Source organism: Pristis pectinata, chromosome 12, assembly GCF_009764475.1.
Source record: "Pristis pectinata isolate sPriPec2 chromosome 12, sPriPec2.1.pri, whole genome shotgun sequence".
In the NCBI taxonomy this organism is placed as follows: Eukaryota; Metazoa; Chordata; class Chondrichthyes; order Rhinopristiformes; family Pristidae; genus Pristis; species Pristis pectinata.
In genome coordinates this window covers 5,074,718-5,098,656 of record NC_067416.1, presented here as the reverse complement: position 1 = coordinate 5,098,656, position 23,939 = coordinate 5,074,718, and the positions used below count along the sequence as shown (strand labels likewise).

General features: G+C 52.2%; 1 protein-coding gene across 1 annotated transcript in view; it reads left to right on the top strand.

Annotated features, from left to right (window-relative positions):
• Window positions 1-23,939, top strand: part of LOC127576874 (dynamin-binding protein-like) — a 111,957-nt gene that overhangs the window by 37,637 nt on the left and 50,381 nt on the right. The window contains 3 exon segments of the mRNA XM_052027680.1: window positions 1,063-1,185; window positions 15,224-16,514; window positions 16,663-16,940. Of these exon segments, the coding sequence (XP_051883640.1) occupies window positions 1,063-1,185; window positions 15,224-16,514; window positions 16,663-16,940 (1,692 nt within the window).

The window sequence follows — 23,939 nt, the reverse complement described above, 5'->3', positions numbered from 1 at the left end:
GGGCGGACACTCCGCCCTCGCTGCCTCTGCTTCAGCCCTGACCTCCGACCCGGGGGATTTTACTTAAAATAGAAGGGGACCGTTTGGCCTTTTGAACCTGTTGGCCGCTGGATCGGCCCATGCCCTTCACTGTCGTCCCCTTTAAATCCTTCCCTTCCCCTTCCCTTCCATCGGCCTCCACCAGCACAGCATCACGGAATAGATGGAAACCAATCAGCCACTCGGGGAGACGCTGGCTACTAGAGTCATGGATCCACAGAGTCATAGAGCAAAACAACATGGAAACAGGCCCTTCAGCCCACCTGGTCCACGCCAACCAAGATTGCCACCTAAGCTAGTCCCATTTGCCCATGTTTGGCCCGTATCCCTCTAGACCTTTCCCATCCATGTACCTGTCCCAAGTATCTTTTAAACGTAATTGTTCCTGCCTCAACCACTTCCTCTGGCAGCTCATTCCTTATACTCACCATCCTCTGGGTGGAAAAGTTGCCCCCAGGTCCCTTTTAAATCTTTCCCCTCTCACCTTAAACCTATGGTTTTAAGACTCCCCTACCCTATCTATATCCAAGGCAGAGTGACTGTTCCCAGAGGTTCCCAGAGATGCCCCTCTTGCTCCCCCATTAGTTGCACGGTTTGGGATTACCAAAGGCACCGAGAACACTCTGGGGTCTGGAAGCATCAAAGAGTTGATCACCTTTGGGCAGGTGCCAGTATCCAGTGCCCAGTATCCAGTCTTGCTGTAGTTCCCTGGGTGGTTGAGCTGACCAGTTGGGACCAGAGAGCCAGTCCTGTCCCATCTCTGGATCGCAAGGAGAAGGTGGACAGGGCTGTCCTTGGTCAGTGTTGGAAGTGGGAACCCTTGACTTTGACCTTTGTGCCGATGATGTCAACTGGAAGATTGCAACCCTGACTTTTTATGGTGCGTATTCTTTGTGGAGGATTTGAACTTTCAATCTAATGATGTCCCTCCACCCCCTCCACTCCTCAACCCCCCCACTTCCCTCCCCTTCTCCCACCCTTCCCCTCCTCTGAACCCTTCCCCTTTCCCTCCCCCACCAACAGGGCAATTCCCCAGCAGTTTCGTGGAGCCTGTCTGCGTCCCCAACACCAAGCCGGGTGAGAGGTTGTGCGTTTGTACCGACGACTTCCGCGCCTCAGCCTCCTCTGACCTGCCCCTCAAGCGCGGTGAGTGTGGAGACGTTTTGATCATTGAGCCGCTCTGGTGTGTCGGGATATTGGTGACAATAACGTGAACTTGGATGTGGCCAAACCATTCACAGGAGCAGATACTCGACAAACATTGAGCCCCGACCACATAAGGATACGTCAGGGCAGGTGACCCACAGCTTGGTCAAAGGATTCCTTGGATTTGTGAAGGGGAGAAAGAGGGTTAGGGAGTGCATTCCAGAGTTTGGGATCCTGGCATCTGAAGGCATAGATGCCTGTGATGGAGCACTTAAATTCACCCTGTTACTCTGGTGATACTTGGGTGAGGATGTGGAAGGGTGGGTTAGTAAGTTTGCTGATGATATAAAAGTTGGTGGTGTTGTGGACAGTGTAGAAGGTTGCTGTAGATTACAACAGGATATTGATAGAATGCAGACCTGGGCTGAGAAGTGGCAGATGGAGTTCAACCCAGAAAAGTGTTTAATGATACACTTCGGGAGATTGAATTTGAAGGCAGAATACAAGGTTAATGGCAGGACTCTTAGCAGTGTGGAAGAACAGAGGGACCTTGGGGTCCATGTCCACAGATCCCTCAAGGTTGCCGCACAGGTCGATAGGGTTGTTAAGAAGGCATGTGATGTGTTGGCCTTCGTTAGTCAGGGTATTGAGTTCAAGAGCCGCCAGGTAATGTTGAAGCTTGATTGAACTCTGGTTAGACCACACGGTGTGTTGTGTTCAGTTTTGGTCGCCTCATTATAGGAAGGATGTGGAACCTTTAGAGAGGGTCCAAATTAGATCTACCAGGATGTTGCCTGGATTGGAGAGCATGTCTTATGAGGATAGGTTGAGCGAGCTCGGGCTTTTCTCTTTGGAGAGAAGGAGGATGAGAGATGACTTGATAGAGGTGTACAAGATGATAAGAGGCATAGATCGAGTGGACAGTCAGAGACTTTTTCCCAGGGCGACAATGGCTAACATGAGGGGACATAATTTTAAGGTGATTGGAGGAAGATATAAGGGGGATGTCAGGGGTAAGTTTTTTTACGCAGAGAGTAGTGGGTGCGTGGAACACACTGCCGGCAGAGGTTGTGGGGGCAGATACATTAGAGACATTTAAGAGACTCGTAGATAGACACATGAATGATAGAGAAATGGAGGGTTATGTGGGAGGGAAGGGTTAGATAGATCTTAGAGCAGGATAAAATGTCGGCACAACATTGTGGGCCGAAGGGCCTGTACTGTGCTGTAATGTTCTATGTTCTGTAACCATTGGAGAAACAAGACAAGAGATGCTGGAATCTGGAGCAGGATACAAAGCGCTGGAGGAACTCAATGGGCCAGGCAGCATCCGTGGAGGGAAATGGACAGATGACGTTTCGAAATATCAACTGTCCATTTCCTTCCATGGATGCTGCCTGACCTGCTGAGTTCCTCTAGCATCTTGTGTATCTGGGCTCCAGGAGAAAGACACCAGCTACAAGATTGAGACACAGGAAATTCTGCAAATGCTGGAATCTGTAGCAACACACACAAAATGCTGGAGGAACTCAGCAGGTCAGGCAGCATCTATGGAGGGAAATAAACAGTCGACATATCGGGCCAAGACCCTTCACCAGGACTGGAAAGGAAGAGGGCAGAAGCCTGATTAAGAAGGTGGGGGGAGGGGGAGGAACACACACGGGCAGGTGACAGGTGAGTTCAGGTGAGGGGGGAAGGTAGTGGGTGGGGGAGGGGGAGAAGATGTAATAAGCTGAGAGGTGATAGGTAGAAGAGGCCGAGGGCTGAAGAAGAAGGAATCTGGTAGGAGAGTGCAGTGGACCATGGAATGAAGGATGGTGGGGGGGGTGGAGAAAGAAAGGGGTGGGGTTACCAGAAGTTAGAGAAATTGATGTTGAGGCCATCAGGTTGGAGACTCCCAAGGCGGAATATGAGGTGTTGTTCCTCCAACCTGCGTCTGGCCTCAGTGTGGCAGTAGAGGAGGCCGTGGATGGACATTGTCAGTGTGGGAGTGGGATGTGGGAATGAAGTGGGCGGCCACCGGGAGGTCCCGGCTTTTGCTGCGGACGGAGCGAAGGTGCTCGATGAAGCGGTCACCCCATCCGCGTCGGGTCTCACCAATCTACAGGAGGCTGCACCGGGAGCACCAGATGCAATAAATGACACCCTCAGACTCACAGGTGCTGCCACATCTGGAAGGATTGTGTGGGGGCCCTGAATGGTGGTGAGGGAGGAGGTGCAGGGACAGGTGTAGCGCTTGGTGCAGTTGTTCCAAGATTGCAGCCGAGGGGGCTGTACATCCACCCGAGGGTTAGGCATGGTTTAACTACCCATAGGAGGGATGGTGCCTCCAACAATGCTGCACTCCCTCGGTACTGCACCGGGAGTGTAGGCCTGTGTTTCCACTCTTTTGAGCAGCCTCTTTAACTCGGTAAATTGGTTTATTATTGTCATTTGAATTGAGGTCCAATGAAAAACTTTGATCTGCATGCAATCCAAACAGATCATTTCTTCACATCAGTGCATTGAGGTAGTACAAGGGAAAAGCAATAACAGAATGCAGAATATAGTGTTACAGTTACAGAGAAAGTGCAGTGCAGGCAGACAATAAGCTCCAAGGGCATAACGAGGTAGATTGTGAGATCAAGAGTCCATTTTATCGTACTAGGGGACCATTCAATAGTCTTATAAGAGCAGGTTAGAAGCTGTCCTTAGGCCTGGTGGTACGTGCTTTCGGGCTTTTGTATCTTCTGCCCGATAGGAGAGGGGAGAAGAGAGAATGTCTGGGGTTGGTGGGGTCTTTGATTCCGTTGGCTGCTTTACCGAGGCAGCGGGAAGTGTAGAGTCCATGGAGGGGAGGCTGATTTCCGTGATGTGCTGAGCTGTATCCACAACTCTCTGCAGTCTCTTGTTGTCTCAAGCAGAGCAGTTGCTGTACCAAGCTGTGATGCATCCAGATAGGATGCTTTCTATGGTGCATCTATAAAAATCGGTGAGTATCAAAGGGGACATGCCAAATTTCTTCAGCCTCCTGAGGAAGTAGAGGCGCTGGTGAGCTTTCTTGGCCGTGGCATCTAGGTGGTTAGACCAGGATAGGCTATGGGTGATGTTCACTCCTAGGAAATTGCAGCTCTCAAACCCTCTCGTCCTCAGTGTCAGTGATGTAAGCAGGAGTGTGTGCACCATCCTGCCCTTCCTGAAGTCTGCTTCAACTTTCTAACCCAGAACTGAGTCAGGACTGAGGCACAATTGTGTTGCAATTGAGGCACGATTTCAATGTGCTGATGCAGCTTGTCTCCTGAATCCTTTCTTCTCAGGTATGGGGGCAGGAAGGAAGAATTGCGTCACAGAATGCCGCATGTGATGCGTGTCAGTGTGATTCACAGCCGCGTGTCCCATCACACAAACGCTCTGAGGTTTTTGATTCAACTCCCTGAGAGGAGGCCTCTCTTTGTCTCTTACGTCAATGCTGAATGTGTAACGGCAGCCTCATTCCAAACGGCACTGTGTGTGAAAGGGTGCAGTGTCCATTCAAACACTTTCAGACACGTGTTCCATTGTTGCCTTGCCTCCTCCCAGCGACTCTGTCCAAGACGATCACATGGAAACCATCAGTAATCTGCCCCTCACCTCCAGCGTGACACAAACAGCTGAAGGCAAGAGCAGGGGGCAACAGAGCTTGACCTCAAGTCCGTCGGGTTAAGTGAGTAGGCACAGAACTGGCAAACAGAATACAGCGTGGGATGATGTGAAACTGACCTCTCCAGCAAGAAAAATAAAAGAATGTTATCTAAATGGTGGGGATCGCAGAGGTGTGGTGGTCTGTGATTTGCAAAGGGCTCATTTGTAGATAAAGCAAGTAATTAGGAATGCCAACGGAATGTCGTGGAGACACGAGACTGTAGATCACCCGGAGTATGAGGGGGGAGTGGTGGGGTCAGTTGGTGGGGGGGTGTCTCCTGGTCGGTTTGCTCCTGGGCTTGGCCAAGGCGACCAATCACGGGTGCCGGCAGCGGGCAGTCAGGGCTTCTGCCCAAGCCGATTGCCTGCCCCTCTCCCAGGGTTAAACGTCCAAGCCTGTTATGTCCAAGCACACGGTATCCACGGGTACATTGGGGGCTTTCTGGGACCAGTGGGCACCACAGGGGCTCGAGAGCATTCTGGATAGCGATGACTGTGTTATAATATGAAACTATTGACTGTAAATAGAGTAAATTGTGGAATACCGTAGTATTGTAAATCACAATGATGCCATAATCATTGAATAAACCTTTGGAAAAGGGAAAAAAAAAGAAAACTAAAGACGGCAGACCCTGGAATCTGGAGCAACACACAATCTGCTGGAGGAACTCAGCAAGTCGAGCAGCTTCTGTGGAAGCAGAAAGGAATTGCCAACATTTCAGGTCGAAACCCTGCATAAGGACTGAGAGGGGAGGTGGCCAGTTTAAACAGGAGACGGGGAATGGTGGCGGGGGCAGAGGTGATTGGTGGACTGAGAGAGAGCGTGAAGGGTGACGGGCAGATGGAGCCAGGTAGGGGAGGGATGGAGTTGGGACACAAGAGGCAGGTGGATGGTAGATTGAGCACAGTGGGATGGGAGTGTGATGGTGGGGAGGCAGCTACTGGAGGGTGAGAAACGGCGACACAAAGACCAGACACGAGAAAATGCAGATGCTGGAATCTGGAGCAAACATCATCACGTATTGTGAGGGAAACTGAATAAACAAAAATAGGGAGGTTCTGCTTCACTTATATAGGGCATAGGTTTAAAGTGAGGGGGGAAAGATTTAATAGTAACGTGAGGGGCAACCTTCTTGCACAGAGGATGATCAGTACAAGTAAAGGTATCTCTATTAGTCACATGTACGTCGAGACACACAGTGAAATGCATCTTTTGGGGGCAGCCCGCAAGCGTCGCCACGCTTCCGGCGCCAACGTAGCACGCCCACAACTTCTTAATCCGTACGTCTTTGGAATGTGGGAGGAAACCGGAGCACCCGGAGGAAACCCACGCAGACACGGGGAGAACGTACAAACTCCTTACAGACAGCGGCCGGAATTGAAGCCGGGTCGCTGGCGCTGTAATAGCGTTACGCCAACCGCCACACCACCGTGCCTGCCAACGTGGAACAACCTGCCAGAGGAAGTGGTTGAGGCAGGTACAATAACAACCTTTAAAAGACACTTGGACAGGTACACGGATAGAAAGGGTTTAGAGGGATACGAGGCAAATGGGACTAGCTTATATGGGCATCTTGGTCAGCATGGACTGGTTGGGCCAAAGGGCCTGTTTCCATGCTGTATGACTCTATGATTCTAGTACCTAGAATTTGATGCAAGGTCATCAACCAGAAGGGTTGACTCTTGTCTCCACAGATCCTGCATCTGTTGAGTATTTCTAGCATCTTCTGTTTTTATTCCAGAAATTCAGCATCTACAATGTATTGCTTTTGCCGTACATTTCTTTGATTAGATGTAAATAACTCAAGAGCTCCTGCAGCTGTCTCTGTTCCAGAAACACTTGAACCTCGGTTCCATGTTCCGGGCTTCCCTTTGCCCTTCCTCACCTTCCGAGATGTTCCAGTTCCGATCTTGAGGCCTGATCACGGATTCGCCAGCAGAGGAGCCAGTTGTCGCGGGGACAGCCAGCCTGCCTCACCCACCCTGGTTTAAACTGGCTCTCACTCACTCGATGTATCGATGGAAGTTCCTGTGCCTCAGGTCCACTTTGCCCTGAATTCAGCCGCCAAGGGCTTTTGGAATTTGCAACCCCTTCAGATCCGCCTTGACCCACATCTTGGCCGTAAGCATGGACTGAGGACAAACTTCCTGACTTGTGCACATTAATTGGCCTGTGCTTTCTCCCTACTCTTACCCCACCTTCTCTCCCTCACACACGCACACGCACACACACTCCCTCACACGCACACTCCCTCACACGCACACTCCCGCACACACACACGCACACACACACGCACACACACACGCACACACACACGCACACACACACGCACACACACACTCCCTCACACACACACGCACACTCCCTCACACACACACGCACACTCCCTCACACACGCACACTCCCTCACACACGCACACACTCTCTCATTCACACACACACACTCACTTGCGCACTGTCTTGCGTGCAGTCACACAAACACTGACACACACATACACAGACATTCTCTCTCACACTCTCGCACTCTCTCACACTGTCACACTCTCCCTCACACTCCCTCACACTCCCTCACTCTCTCTCTCCCTCACTCTCTCACACATTCTCTCACTCTCTCACACACTCACTCACTCTCACTCACTCTCACTCACTCTCACACACTCACTCTCACACTCACTCACTCTCTCTCACTCTCTCTCTCACTCACCCTCACCCTCACTCTCACACTTTCTCTCACTCTCTCACACACTCACACACACCATTAGCTTATGTGACCTGCAGGGTTCCGGACCCAGTGTGGGAAGGTGGGGTTGGCTGGGAAACTTTCACTCTTCGGCATAGACAGAGTAACCTGCATTTTAATTGTTTCCATGAGGAGATTTAGCACTAATATGCCATCAGCTCACTCTTTCTGTGTCTCTTTCTTCCATCACTCCCTCCCCATCCCACTGCCTCCTCCATTTCCCTCCTCACCACCCTCTGCCCCACTCTCTGGCTCTGCTCCCTTCCCTCTCTATTCCCTCCTCTCCCACTTCCACTGTCCCCTCCACTCCTGCGTGCCTCCTCCCTCTGCCTCCTCTGTGGCCCCTGCCTTCCCTCCTCTCTCTCGGCCTCCCTCCCTCTCACCACTCCTCACTGCCCCTGCTCCCCCTTCCCTCCTCTCCCTCCTCCCTCCCTCACGCCACTCCTCACTGCCCCTGCTCCCCCTTCCCTCCTCTCCCTCCTCCCTCCCTCACCCCACTCCTCACTGCCCCTGCTCCCCCTTCCCTCCTCCCTCCCTCACGCCACTCCTCACTGCCCCTGCTCCCCCTTCCCTCCTCTCCCTCCTCCCTCCCTCACGCCACTCCTCACTGCCCCTGCTCCCCCTTCCCTCACACTCCCTCACACTCTCTCACTCACTCTCACTCACTCTCACTCTCACTCACCCTCACTCACACTCTCACACTCTCTCTCTCTCACTCTCTCACACACACCATTAGCTTATGTGACCCCTCCAAACCTCTACCCTCCTCTGCCATCTTCAGCCCTTTGTCACTTTCACCTCTCACCTCCCAGTTTCTGACATCGTTCCCTCTCCCCTCCTCCCCCATCTGCCCATCACCCCTCCTCAGCTGGATCCACCCATCACCTGGCAGCCCTTGCCCCACCCCCTTTCCCCCACCTCTTCACACCGGCTATCTCTCCTCTGTCCTTCAGTCCAGGTGAAGGGTCTCGACCCGAAACGTCGACTGTCCATCTCCCTCCACAGATGCTGCCCGACCCGCTGAGTTCCTCCAGCACTTTGTGTGTTGCTCCAGATTCCAACATCTGCAGCCTCTTGTGTCTGCATAAGTTGTGTAAGCAGGCATGCACACATGTGCTTATTACGCGCCCTGAATGTGCTCACGTGCGTGTTCGCATGCCTATGTTTCTTTAATGCCCCTGCACGCGGGAAGAGTCAGGTTTGTGGAGATATTTGCTGGGAGCGGGACGCAGGGCAGTTACGCTGTTGAGACGCCAGAGGGCAGCACGTCCTCATGGAAGATTTGCTTTCGGAATCACTGCCTCAAACTTGCCCCTGGCCACTGTGGGTCGTGTACACCTGGGGGTGGGACAAGGGACCTAATCACTGTCCTCCGACCGCTGCAGAGCAGTGCACACACCTGAATGTACAGGGGTGGGGTGGTTGATGAGTGAGCTTGGCTGTGATGGATCCCACAGTTGAATATCCTGGCCACATGCAAATGCTTGCCCTGCAGATGACAAAGTCTTTTCAATGTGGTCTGGGTGGCATCAGTTTACTTGTCCCTGATCTCCCACTCCCCACTTTAGTTCCTTGAATAACTGTGGCCCATTTATTTTACACGCTTCTGTTGCACGGTGGGAGGGTGGCTCTCACAGAATGCATTCAGAGTCGGCTGATCAAGAGCGCAAGGTAGGCTTGGATGTTTGTAGATCATGGCCCTCTTTTCCTCAAGGTTATCGACAGCCATGTAAATACCATGTGAAACAGGAGCTTCTGCAGTACCTTTCCCCACCTCACTATAGGAAGGGTGTGGAAGCGTTGGAAAGGATGCAGAGGAGATTTACCAGGATGCTGCCTGGTTTAGAGAGTATGGATTATGAGGAAAGACTAAGGGAGCTAGGGCTTTACTCTTTGGAGGGGAGGAGGATGAGGGGAGACATGATAGAGGTGTACAAAATATTAAGAGGAATAGATAGAGTGGACAGCCAGTGCCTCTTTCCCAGGGCACCAATGCTCAATACAAGAGGGCATGGCTTCAAAGTAATGGGTGGGAAGTTCAAGGGAGATATCAGAGGGAGGTTTTTTTTTAATCCAGAGAGTGGTTGGGACATGGAATGCGCTGCCTGGGGCAGTGGTGGAGGCAGGTACATTGGTCAAATTCAAGGGATTAAAATAGGGGGATATATGGGAGGAAGGGGTTAGATAGTCTTAGGCAAGGTTTAAAGGTCGGCACAACATTGTGGGCCGAAGGGCCTGTATGGTGCTGTACTGTTCTATGTCCTAGAGCCCTGTCCAATTTGGACCTCTGACGTGTCCTCCACTAATTGGTTTATCGTTGTCACATGTAACAAGGTACAGTGAAAAACTTTGTCTTGCATGCTATCCATACAGATCAATTCATCACATCAGTACATCAAGGTAGTACAAGGGAAAATCAATAACAGAATATAGTGTTGCAGTTTCAGAGAAAATGCAGTGCAGGTAGACAGTAAGGTGCAAGGCCATGACAAGGTAGATTGAGGTCAAGACTCCATCATATTGTACAAGGGGACCATTCAATAGTCTTATAACAGCGGGATAGAAGCTGTCCTTGAGCCTGGTGGTACGTGCTTTCAGGCTTTTGTGTCTTCTGCCCGATGGGAGGGGGGAGAATATCCGGGGGTGGGTGGGGTCTTTGATTATGCCAGCTGTTTTACCAAGGCAGTGGGAAGTGTCAACAGAGTCCAAGGAGGGGAGGCTGGTTTCCATGATGCACTGGGCTGTGTCCACAACTCTCTGCAGTTTCTTGCGGTCCTGGGCAGAGCAGTTGCCGTACCAAGCCGTGCTGAATCCGGATAGGATGCTTTCTATGGTGTACCTGTTAAAAAAAAATTGGTGAGAGTCAACGGGAACATGTCGAATAGCCTCCTGAGGAAGTAGAGGAAGTATTGCTGCCTTGCTTCCCAGCTGCTGGAATCCCCTTCTCCCCACTACCCTTTCAGACTCCTAGAAGGAAGTAGGGCGAGACGGAAAGGGGTGCAGTGATACAGGGCACCTTACTGTTTTGTGAAAGCACACCTGGTGTATAGTTGGTCGCCTTGCCTAAAAATGATGCATCTTCAGGGAGGACACAGAAGATTCATCGGATGGTTCCTCAAATCAGGTTTATTGCCATGTGCACAAGGACGGTGAGGTACAGGGACAATGAAAAACTTGCTTGCAGCAGCATCACAGGCACGTAGGCACAGGCGACACACAGAACATAAATTATACCAGATAGTGAAGGAAAAAAAACTCTGCAAAACAAGACATTATTGCAAAAAAAAAAGATATAAATCTATGGCAGTGCAAGAGGGGGTCCGTAGTGTTCCGTTGCTGAGGGAGGGTTAGGGTTGTGCAGATCGGTTCAAGAACCTGATGGTTGTAGGAAAGTCGCTGTTCCTGAACCTGGTGGTGTGGGACTTCAGGCTTCTGCACCTCCTGCCAGACGGTAGCAGCAAGAAGAGGGCATGACCTGGATGGTGGGGATCCTTGATGATAGATGTTGCCTTCTTGAGGCAGCGCCTCCTGTAGATGCTGTCAGTGGTGGGGAGGGCTGTGCCCGTGATGGACCGGGCTGTGTCCACTACTCTCTGCAGCCTCTTGCGTTCCTGTGCGTTGGAATTGCTGTACCAGGCCGTGATGCCTGGGATGGTAGCTTTGCTGGATGAGGAGAGATTTAGGCTTGTATTGTCATGGGTTCAGGGAAATGAGATGAAATCCCATTAAAACTTAAGTGTTTTTACAAAGTTCGACAGTATAGATGCTGGGAGGGTGCTTCCCCTGGCCAAGGAGCCTTGAACCATGCTCTCAGATTAATGAATCAGCCATTTGGGACAGAGATGGGAAGAAATTTTTTCACCCAGAGCATAATTGGTTATTGGTTTATTATTGTCACTTGTACCAAGACACCGTGAAAAGCTTTTGTTTGTGTGCCATCCAGACCGATCATTCCAAACATCAGTGCATTGAGGTGGTACAGAGGGAAAAGCAATAACAGAATGCAGAGTATAAAGTTACAGAAAAAGTGCAGTGCAGGCCGACAGACAAGATGCAAGGGACAGGACGAGATTGATTGAGAGAATGTTGATGAGAAAGATTTAAGAGGGGCAACTTTTTTTTACACAAAGGGTGGTATCTGTGTGGAATGAGCTGCCAGAGGAGGTGGTTGAGGCAGGTACAGTAACAACTTTTAAAAGACAGTTGGACAGGTACATGGATTGGAAAGATATGGACCAAACGCTGGCAAATGGGCCTAACTTAGATGGGGCTTCTTGGTCAGCATGGACCAGTCGGGCCGAAGGGCCTGTTTCCGTGCTGTATGACTCTATCTATGACTCTGTGTTTAAAAGAAACTTGGAAAGGTTTCTTGGAAAACTTTATTAGTCACATGTACATCGAAACACGCAGTGAAATACACCTTTTTGCGTAGAGTGTTCTGGGGGCAGCCCGCAAGTGTCGCCACACTTCTGGCGCCAACACAGCACGCCCACAACTTCCTAACCCGTACGTCTTTGGAATGTGGGATGAAACCGGAGCACCCGGAGGAAACCCACGCAGACACGGGGAGAGCATACAAACTCCTCACAGTGGCCAGAATTGAACCCGGGTCGCTGGCGCTCTAATAGCGTTATGCTAACCGCTACACGAACACAGGGAAATGGAATTAGCTTAGAAAGACGTCTTGGTTGGTATGGACTAGTTGGGCCAAAGGGCCTATTTCCATGCTGTATAACTGAATATGGGGAGAATTAAAAACTAGGATTAGTGTAGGATTATTGTTAATGGGTGACAGATGGTTGGCACGGACTCAGTGGGCTGAAGGGCCTGTTTCTGTGGTGTATCTCTAACCCTATGAAATCACTAATGAAGGGAGGATTAACAGAACACTTTGCAAAGAATGATAGCACTGTGCAGAGTGAGCATGGGTACAGGCTGGGGAGTCCAGAGGCACGAGTTACGGTTTCATGATAAAGGCTCGGCAGTTTTGGATTGCGATGAGGAGTTTTCTCACCCTCTGGAATCTTTGGAATTCTCTGCCCTGGAGGGATGTGGAGACTTGGTGATTTCAGAATCAGAATCAGGTTTATTATCACTGATATTTGTTGTGAAATTTGTTGTTTTCTGGCAGCAGTACAGTGCAAGACATAAAAATTACTATAAGTTACAGAAATAAATAAATAGTGCAAAAGAGGAATAACAAGGTAGTGTTCATGGACCGTTAAGAAATCTGATGGCGGAGGGGAAGAAGCTGTTCCTGAATCGTTGAGTGTGGGTCTTCAGACTCCTGTACCTCCTCCCCGATGGTAGTAATGAGAAGAGGGCATGTCCCGGATGGTGAGCATCCTTCGTGATTGATGCCACCTTCTTAAGGCACCGCCTCTTGAAGATGTCCTCAATGGTGGGGAGAGTTGTGCCTGTGGTGGAGCTGGCTGAGTCTACAACCCTCTGCGGCCTCTTGCCATCCTGTGCATTGGAGCCTCCGTACCAGGCTGTGATGCAACTGTTCAGAATGTTCTGCACCGTACATCTACAGAAAATTGCAAGAGTCTTTGGTGACATGTCAAGTCACCAAATTTAAATCAAATGATATGGGATAGTGCAAGACAGTTGTGGTCACCTCTGGAGGAATGGGGAGCAGACTCAAAGGGCTGGGGATCCCACTCCTGCTCCAACTCTTATGACCTTAAGAGTCACAGAGTAATACAGTATGGAAACAGGCCCTTCGGCCCAACTGGTCCATGCCAACCACAGCATCCTCCCTGCTAGTCCCAGTTGGCCCATAACTCTCCAATAACCGTCTGAGTTGCAATCTCCAATCTTCTGGGAGATTGTGACTCGGAGAAAAGCCTGGATGAGCTGGAGTTGTTTTACTTGGGATACAGGAGACTGTGCAGAGAATTAACTGATGCCATCAGTTCACTCTTTCTGTCTCTCTTTTCCCCCCATCACTCCCTCCCCATCCCTCTGCCTCCTCCATTTCCCTCCTGATAGGCAGCAACATCTTGTTGTCTGCCTGCACTGCACTTACTCTGTAGCTATGACATTTATTCCCCATTCTGTTGTTGTTTACCTTGGCAGCACAGTAGTGTAGCGGTCAGCGTAACGCTATTACAGCGCCAGTGACCCGGGTTCAATTCCGGCCGCTGTCTGTAAGGAGTTTGTACGTTCTCCCCGTGTCTGCGTGGGTTTCCTCCGGGTGCTCCGGTTTCCTCCCACATTCCAAAGACGTACAGGTTAGGAAGTTGTGGGCATGCTATGTTGGCGCTGAAAGAGTGGTGACACTTGTGGGCTGACCCCCAGCACATTCTTAGCAATGCAAAAAGAAGTATTTCACTGTGTGTGTTTCGATTTATTAGTCTCATGTACATAAATATCTTATCTCATGTTATAAAATCACAGCAGGGGACTGGTAGGGAAATGGGCCCTCACTGTTTCTCTTAGCGGAGGGGGTCGGAGATGTAAAACAATTGGCAGGAGGATTAGAGGGTTGTGTGGTGGGGTCTGGGTGACAGGGTGCTAGAGTTTAAAACATACTGGGCTGTGGACAAAGAGCCGTGAGCTGCAGGGTTCCAGACCCAGTGTGGGAAGGTGGGGTTGGCTGGGAAACTTTCACTCTTCGGCATAGACAGAGTAACCTGCATTTTAATTGTTTCCATGAGGAGATTTAGCACTAATATGCCATCAGCTCACTCTTTCTGTCTCTCTTTCTTCCATCACTCCCTCCCCATCCCACTGCCTCCTCCATTTCCCTCCTCACCACCCTCTGCCCCACTCTCTGGCTCTGCTCCCTTCCCTCTCTATTCCCTCCTCTCCCACTTCCACTGTCCCCTCCACTCCTGCGTGCCTCCTCCCTCTGCCTCCTATGTGGCCCCTGCCTTCCCTCCTCTCTCTCGGCCTCCCTCCCTCTCACTATCCACTTCCCTCCTCTCGCTCCTCCCTCCCTCTCACCACTCCTCACTGCCCCTGCTCCCCCTTTCCTCCTCTCCCTCCTCCCTCCCTCACGCCACTCCTCACTGCCCCTGCTCCCCTTCCCTCCTCTCCCTCCTCCCTCCCTCACGCCACTCCTCACTGCCCCTGCTCCCCCTTCCCTCCTCTCCCTCCTCCCTCCCTCACGCCACTCCTCACTGCCCCTGCTCCCCCTTCCCTCCTCTCCCTCCTCCCTCCCTCACGCCACTCCTCACTGCCCCTGCTCCCCCTTCCTTCCACTTTCTCTGCCTCCCTTGTCTCTCCGTTCCTGTCCCTCCCCTCTCTCTACCTCCACTCTCCCTCCCTCCCCTCCCCTCTCTCCCTCTCCCTCCCCTCCCCTCTCTCCCTCTCCCTCCCTCCTCTCTCTCCCTCCCCCTCTCACTCTCTCTCCCTCCCCCTCTCACTCTCTCCCCCTCCCCCTCACTCTCTCCCCCTCCCTCCCTCTCCCTCCCTCACTCTCCCTCCCCCTCGCTCTCTCCCTCCCCCCTCTCACACCCTCCCCCCTCTCACACCCTCCCCCTCTCACTCTCACCCTCCCTCTCTCCCTCCCCCTCACTCTCCTTCCCCCCTAATTCCCCCCTCTCCTCTCTCCCTGCTTCCCCTTCCCTCCTCTCCCCCCCACCTCCCTTCCCCTCTTATCTCCCCCTCCCTCTCCCTCCCTCCCACAGGTGACGTTGTGGTGGTGGAGGACACCCTGGATGGGAACTGGCTCCGAGGACGCACCTCCTGGGGCTCGTTGGGAGCCTTCCCCGCCTCCTGCATCCGAGAGCTGTCCCTGTCCTGCCGGGCCCGCGAGCTCTCCCTCAAGGCGCTGGGCGAGCTGCCGGCTTATGGCCTGGGGCGGGCCCGGGCCCTGATGGGGCTGTCCGCCCAGCTGCCCGAGGAGCTGGACTTCACCGAGGGAGACGTCATCACCATCGTGGGGCTGCCAGAGCCCGGCTGGTTCGAGGGGGAGCTGGAGGGCAGGAGGGGCGTCTTCCCAGAGGGATTCGTGGAGCTGCTGGGGCCTTTGCAGTCGCCCAAGACTGGGGCCAGAGGCTACGAGGGGGAGGGGGAAGAGGAGGAGGAAGAGGAGGAGGAGGAGGTCCCAGTTGAGGAGGAAGAGGAGGAGGTCCCAGTTGAGGAGGAGGTTGTCGAGGACCCTGAAGAACCCACAAGGCCGGGTCTCTATGGCGTTGCCATGTACGACTTCCAAGCTCTTGAGGCGGACGAGCTGGACTTTTCCAAAGGGGATCGGATCCGGATCACGGGGACCCTGGAGGATGGCTGGCTGCAGGGAACGCTGGCTGGCCGGACTGGGATCTTCCCTGTCCGGTTCGTCAGGCTGCAGGGGGCCGGCGGGGAGCACCCTGGCCTGGAGCTGAGGGAGAGGGCAGGGTTGGCAGCGGCGGGCTCGGCCACTGGCTGCCCACCGTCCCCTGGGCAGCAGGATCCCGCGGACCTGCGACCGGGCCAGACCTGCTCGGCCGCTGTCCCGGGGTTGGATGGGACCCCCTGTCTCCCGTCCCTGCCGGCGGTAGCTGCCCCAGCAGAGGAGGGGCAGGGCTGCTGGGGTGAGTTGGGATCGGAGGAGTGGGCTTCTCAGGGTCATCAGGGGTCGGAGGGGTGGGTCTCCGGGTGTCGGCAGGGGTCAGAGGGGTGGGACTCCCAAGGTCAGCAAGGGTTAGAGGGGAGGGGCTCGTGGAGTCAGCAGGGGTCAGAAGGGTGGGGTTCCAAGGGTCAGCAGGGGTCAGAGGTGAGGAAGAGAAGCTGCTCGGCACTCCCGGAGTCCGCCAGCACGATGGCACAGAGCAACGGGTGGGTCCCGGTGCATCCTGCCGACGGCAAAGCCCCTTCCCCCAGGGGGGGACCTGGACACCAAGTGGTCCGAGCAGATCGAAGAGTTTGGCCGCAGTATTCCGGCCACCAGGTCAGAGGTCATCCAGCCGGTCCGCCGACACTTCTCCATCTCGGACTTTAGCAGTGAGCAGGACGTGGCCAGGGGCTCGGGCCGGACACAGGCCCCTCCCCGAGCTGCCAGACCCGCTCCTCCCCGCCCCCTCACCCCGACCCCCACCGCCTCCCTCCGCCCCTCCCGACCCGCGCCCCTGCCCCCTCCCCGCAGGAGTGAGCCCACCCACCCCAGGTGTCCCCCTCGGGTGCCGGACACGTCCGGCTCTCCCCTGGAGGCGGAAGGCGATTCGGGGCCAGCTGCGCCCGGCTGGGGCCCCTCCCCTCGCTCGCTGCACTTTCGGATGCAGGAGACGGACTGGGACCCGGAGGTGCAGACCCATGACTCCCCAAGGACCACGTCCCAGGAAATCCTGCCTTCTGGAACCACGGAAAACCTGGAATTCTATTCCTATAACATCAGGACACTGGAAGGAGAGTTCCAAACTCTGAAAGGTAGGCAGACTCCAAATGGCTTCAATACAGGACGGTCATTTTGTTAGAACAGAGCAGCTCCTTTTTATTGACATGTCAACCGTGACCCATTACCATTGTTGCTGTGTGTACCATACACAAAATGTGTTGTGAGTCTGCGGAACTCTCTTCTGAAAAGTTAGAAGCAGAGTCCATGGTAGTGTGGCGGTTAGCGTAACGCTTTACAGCGCCAGCGGCCCGGGTTCAAATCTGGCCAATGTTTGTAAGGAGTTTGTACGTTCTCCCCGTGTCTGCGTGGGTTTCCTCCAGGTGCTCCGGTTTCCTCCCACATTCCAAAGACATACGGGTTAGGAAGTTGTGGACATGCTATGTTGGCGCCGGAAGCGTGGCGACACTTGCGGGCTGCCCCCAGAACACTCTACGCAAAAAGGTGCATTTCACTGTGTGTTTCGATGCACATGTGACTAATAAAGATGCCTTGTCTAGTATCGGTGGCAAGGTACTTGCATGGATAGACAGTTGGCTGACTGGCAGAAGTCAGAGCGGGGATAAAGGTGTCCTTCTCAGGATGGCTCCCGGTGACCAGTGGAGTTCCGCAGGGGTCAGTGTTGGGATGGCAACTTTTCACTTTGTACATTACTGATGAAGGAAATGATGGCTTTGTGGCCAAGTTTGCAGACGATACCAAATTGGGTGGAGGGACAGGTAGTGTCACAGAGGCAGGGAGTCTGCAGAAGGACTTGGGCAGGTTGGGAGAGTGGGCAAAGAAGTGGCAGACGGAATACAGCGGAGGGAAGTGTGAGGTTATGTACTTTGGTAGGAAGAATAAAGGTGTGAATTATTTTCTAAATGGGGAGAGAACTCAGAAATCAGAGGTGCAAAGAAACTTGGGAGTCCTAGTTCAGGAATCCCTTAAGGTTAACTTGCAAGTTGAGTCGGTAGTAAAGAAGGCAAATGCAATGTTAGATTCATTTCGAAAGGACTAGTATATAAAAACAAGGATGTACTGCAGAGGCTTTAGTAGGTGTTGGTCAGACTGCATTTGGAATATTGTGAGCAGTTTTGGGCCCCATATCTAAGGAAGGATGTGCTGGCCCTGGAGAGAGTCCAGAGGAGGTTCACAAGAATGATCCGGGAATGAAAGGCTTAACATATGAGGAGTGTTTGATGTCTCTGGGCCTGTACAATGGAGTTCAGAAGGATGAGGGAGGATCTCATTGAAACCTACCGGATACTGAAAGGCCTGGATAGAGTGGACGTGGAGAGGCTGTTTCCATCAGTGGGAGAGTCTGGGATCTGAGGGCACAGCCTCAGAAAAAAGGGACGTCCTTTTGAAACTGAGATGAGGAGGAATTTCTTCAGCCAGAGGGCGGTGAATCTGTGGAATTTGTTGGCACAGAGGGCTGTGGAGGCCATCATTGGATGTATTTAAGGCTGAGATTGATAGGTTCTTGATTGGTAAGGGGGTTAAGGGTTACTGGGAGAAGGTGGAAGAGTGGGGTTGAGAAAAAAATCAGGCACGATTGAATGGCAGAACAGACTTGATGGGCTGAATGGCCTAATTCTGCTCCTATACCTGATGGTCTACTATTTTTGAGGCAGTGGTAGATAGATCTTGCTAAGCGAGAGGTTGACAGGTTATCGGGGTGTGCGGGAATGCAGAGGTAACAGTTGGATCAGCCTTGATCTCATTGAAGGGTGCAGTTGAGTGACCCACCCACGGTTCCCATTCACGTGCTTATACAATGGTTCCTTCATTGCCACTGGGCCTGAGAGGACCTCGACTGCACCGTGGGAGCATCTTTGCCAGAAGCCTTGCAGCAGTTCCAGAAGATGGCTCACCACCGCCCTGCGGATGGGCGGTAAAGGCCAGCCTTGCCCGCGCGCCCACAACCCAAGAAATGAACTTTAAAAAAAGTTCAACAACACCAGCTGCACTTGTTTGGGAGCTGGCAGTCAGTGGGGAAGTGGAGTCTGGAAGTGACAAGAGTCAGGAATCGGCTCTGACACTAAACAAACATGGTGCTGGAGGAGCTCAGCGGGTCGGGCAGCATCAGACAGTCGATGAAGGGTCTCAACCTGAAACGTCAACTGTCCATTTCCCTCCACAGATGCTGCCCGACCCGCTGAGTTCCTCCAGCATCTTGTTTTTTGCTCCAGATCCCAGCATCTAGTGTCTCCACTGGCGTTAACAGGACTTTGTGCTGCCCTGCCTAGGACGCACTCCCCACAGAATCCTGGTACCCCGGGATGACTTTTCGATCTTGGCCAGTCCTTAGGGCAGGGAACGAGCCCTTTCCACTATCACCCCGAGAGGCCAGTGTGGGGCCCAGACTCGAGTTTATTGCCATGTGCACAAGTACGGTGAGGTACGGGTACAATGAAAAACTTGCTTGCAGCAGCATCACAAGCACGTAGGTACAGACAACACAGAGAACATAAATTATACCAGACAGTGAAGGAAAAAAAGATTCTGCCAAACAAAGTATTAATGCAAAAAAACAGCTAAGTCCACGGCAGTGCAAGAGGTGGTCCGTAGTGTTCTGTTGCTGAGGTAGGGTTAGTGTTGTGCAGGTCTATTCAAGAACCAGATGGTGCCTGAGCCTGGTGGTGAGGTTTTTGTACCTCCTGCCTGACGGTAGCAGTGAGAAGAGGGCATGACCTCCGGATGTCAAAGTCAAAAGTTGCGTTTATTGTCACGTACACAAGTCCATGTGTGCACAGGTGCAATGAAAAACTTACTTGCAGCAGCATCACAGGCACAGAGCATTCACAAGAAAAACATAAATGTAAAATCCTTGATGATAGATGCTGCCTTCTTGAGGCAGCGCCTCCTGTAGATGCTGTCAGTGGTGGGTAGGACTGTGCCCGTGACGGACCGGGCTGTGTTCACTACTCTCTGCAGCCTCTTGCGTTCCTGTGCGTTGGAATTTCCATACCAGACCATGATACAACCGGTCAGGATGCTGTCGGAGAGGGGCAAAGGTTGCTTGATGGGATGGGTTGTGGGAAATTTAGGAAGAGATGAACTCAAGTTCCACCATCCCAGATGCACCTTCCCCGCTTCCAGTGGTCAGGAGCGAGGGTCCAGGTAGACAGTGGGGACAACCTTCCCCAGTGGATGAAGCCCATGACTCACCAACAATTTTGTTCACCCTTTCCATTCCTCCCCCATCTGGTCCAATCTGCCCGTCATTCCCCTCCTCCTCCTCTGATCCCAGCTCGTTTCCCACCCCGCCCTTGCACATCGACATACTGGCCATCTTTCTTCTTCCCCCGCCAGTCCCGACCTGAAACATCGGCACATCCCTTTTGCCTCCATAGATGCTGCCTGACGCACTGAGTTCTTCCAGTAGTTTTTTACTGCCAACACGTTCCTTTCTTTGAGTTTGACTGTTCCACAACCGGTTAAACAGGTTCCTCGCCCTCACTGGTGGCTCCTTGAACCTGACACATGAGATTTCCAAGGAATCTATCTGTCTATCTCTCTCTCCCTCCCTTTCTCTCTCTCTCTCTCTCGCTCTCTCTCTCGCTCTCTCTCGCTCTCTCTCTCGCTCTCTAATCTTGTTTGGGCTCTGCACTAGGAAAAGCCACTTAATCCATTACTCACTCCAGGGGTCATTCTCTGATCAGCCAATCAGTGGGCGGAGGGCTGCGAGGCCTGGGCCCCCTTGCTCCTGAGGTGGGGGCAGGGTCTGAGACAGGTCTGGGAGCATGTGTGGGCACGGTGTCTGCACCGATCTCCCTGCCCTGTGTGAGTTTGCAGAGGAGAAGCTGCCAGCAGGGAGGGACTTTGCTTTCCTTCCTGAAACACCTGTTTGTTTTTCTTGAGCCCAACCCACCCCCTTGACTCCGTCGAAGGAGCTGCCGTGCTGCTGACAGTCTGTGTGACACTGGGCTTCCTCTCACTGACCCTCAGAGGGTGCTGTGAGGGTCAGTGGATGAGAGAAAGTCAGCACGCTGCAGAGTAGGGGTCTCCCTGTAGAACTATGAAAGGTAACGTGCTGCTGGGTCAGCCTGCCCCATACCACCCGCACAGGATGCAGGACTGGGAGCGCCAGGAACCTCGGCGATCCCGGGACACCGAGGCAGGATCACTGACCAGGAACAGCCTGTACCGCAGGACAGCGCCCAGCGCATTCCGACACAGCGAACTCGCGTTCAGAAGGCGGCAGATTCAAGGTGAGGGGTAGCTCCAACTCTCTCTCTCTCTCTCTCTTCCTCCCTCTCTCTCTCTCTCTCTCTCCCTTCCCTCCCTCCGTCCCTCCCTCCTCTCTCTGTCTCTCTCTCTGTCTCTCTCTGTCTCTCTCTCTCTCTCTCTCTCTCTCTCTCTCGTAGCTGTAATTATGTGTGGTTGAGTCCCTTCCATTACTGCTGGTAATCTAAGATCCTTAATCCTCTGTGCTACCAATTAAGGATTTCACTGCCGTGATTTTGATGGCACTCCCTCCTGGCCTGGATCGTTTTACTTTCTATACACCTTACCTGATTCAAAAATTTGCTGCCCATATCTGAACGCACGGCCCCATTCACCCACCACCATGTGTTCGCTAGCCTACATTAGCTCCTCATCTAAACAACACCTTCTTTAAAAAAAAGATTCCCAGCCTTGTTTACAGATCCCTCGGTGATCTCTTGTCCTACAAACTTCACCCGGATACTTTCTGAGATCTCTTGGCCCTCCAGTTCTGGACTCTCGGGCACTGCTGATTTGAATTGTTCTGCCATCCGACTGGACCCGAGGTCTGGAATTTCTCCCTACGCCTCCCCAACCCTCTCTGCCCTACTCCCCTCAAAGTTCCTCTGAATAACATTTTGGCCGTCTGTTCTACAACCTTCTTATATGGTCTGGTGCTCCTTAGTGTCTTAAAGGTGATGTGTAAGTTTTGCAGGCAGTATCTGAACAGCAGGTTCCAACAAACAGTACATGCTCATTGTTTTCGGTAATATTGGCTAAGAACTAAAAGTACTGAAAGCACGATAGTAGGTTGGGATAGTAGCAGGTGGTAGTAACTGTGGAGGTGAGTGGGTGGATGAAAGTGTAATGGGGACCCTGTTTTACTGTCCCCCATGAAAGATGCGACCTTTGGCAGGGCAGCAGTCCGCCAGTACTGCACTGGAGTGTCTGGTCTGTGCTCGGATCTGTAGCGGAAGACACGTCCGTTTGTAGTGTAGCGGTTAGCATAACGCTTTACAGCGCCAGCGACCCGGGTTCAATTCCGGCCGCTGTCTGTTTGTACGTTTTCCCCGTGTCTGCATGGGTTTCCTCCGGGTCCTCCAGTTTCCTCCCACATTCCAAAGACGTACGGGTTAGGAAGTTGTGGGCGTGCTATGTTGGCACCAGAAGCGTGGCGACACTTGTGGGTTGCCCCCCAGAACACTCTACACAAAATGATGTATTTCACTGTGTGTTTCGATGTACATGTGACTAATAAAGAAACCTTACTTTACCTTACTCTGGGAGGGGGAAAGGGGGTGGTACTCCCCACCCAGACCCGACGCTCAACTGCAACAAACAATCTGCTGGAGAAACACAGCGGCTCGAGCAGCATCTGTTCGGGGTGGGGGGGGGGGGGCGGTGTGGGAAGAATTATCGGTGTTTTGGGTCAAAACCCGGCATCAGGACTCCTCTAGCAGATTGTGTGTTGCTCCAGATTCCATTGCCTGCAGTCTCTTGTGTCTCTGTGCTCAACTGCACTGCAGTCAGAGCTGCCAATGCCAGGAGTCTACAACCCTCCTGTTTTGATAATGACCTTGTCCCTCTGGAGATTCTCAGGGTCCAGGTATTTGAAGGCACAGCACTTCAACGATAGAGTGATTCAAATCAGCAATGACCGAGGGGAAGAGTTAGAGACACCTTAAAGTTATAGTGTGGGGGGAAGATTGTAGTGACACAGAGGGGTATTGGTTTATTGTTGTCACTTGTACCGAGGTACAGTGAAAAACTTGTCTCACAAACCGATCGTACAGGTCAATTCATTACACGGTGCAGTTACATTGAGTTAGTACAGAGTGCATTGAGGTAGTACAGGTAAAAACAGTAACAGTACAGAGTAAAGTGTCACAGCTACAGAAAAAGTGCCATGCAGGTAGACAGTAAGGTGCAAGGTCACAAGGTAAGATCATTGAGAGATTGAAAACAGGCATTGGAATCCTTAATAAAATGGTCAGGGTCAGATTCAGATTCAGGTCAGATTCACTGACATATGACATGAAATTTGTGGTTTTGCGGCAGCAGTACAGTCCAAAGACACAAAAACTTATAAATCACCAAAATAAATAGTGCAAAAAAAAACAAATAATGAGGTAGTGTTCATGGATTCATGGACCGTTCAGAAATCTGATGGCGGAGGGGAAGAAGCTGTTCCTGGATCACTGATTGTGGGTCTTCAGGCTCCTGTACCTCCTCCCCAATGGTAGTAATGAGAAGAGGGCATGTCCCGGGTGTTGAGGGTCCTCAATGATGGATAAAAAGCTGTTGCTTTTCCAAGGCTGGAGATCGCTGGGATTAATATTTAACCTCCAGACCACTGCAGTAAGAAAAATAATTGGAGCACGTTTTAAAACAAAAATGAAATTTGTTGTATTTTTGTTATCAATTAAACGTTGGTGTTGGAAGGAAGGGAGCCAATTAGGGTAAATTCCAGGCAAAGGCACAGGTAGAATGAAAACTCAGCAGGTTAGGCAGCATCTGTGGAGAGAGAAACGGCCAATGTTTCGGGTCTGTGAGACAGAGTTATATAGTCATGCAGCGCCGAACCAGGCCCTTCGGCCCAACTGGTCCATGCCGACCAAGATTCCCATTTGCCCACGTTTGGCCCATATCCCTCTAAACCTTTCCCATCCATGTACCTGTCCAAGTGTCTTTTAAACGTTGTTAGTGTACCTGCCTCAACCACCTCCTCTGGCAGCTTGTTCCATATATTGACCATTCTCTAGGTGAAAAAAATTACCCTTCGGGTTCTGATTCAATCTCTCCCCTCTCACCCTAAACTAAAAGCCCTCCGGTTCTCGATTCCC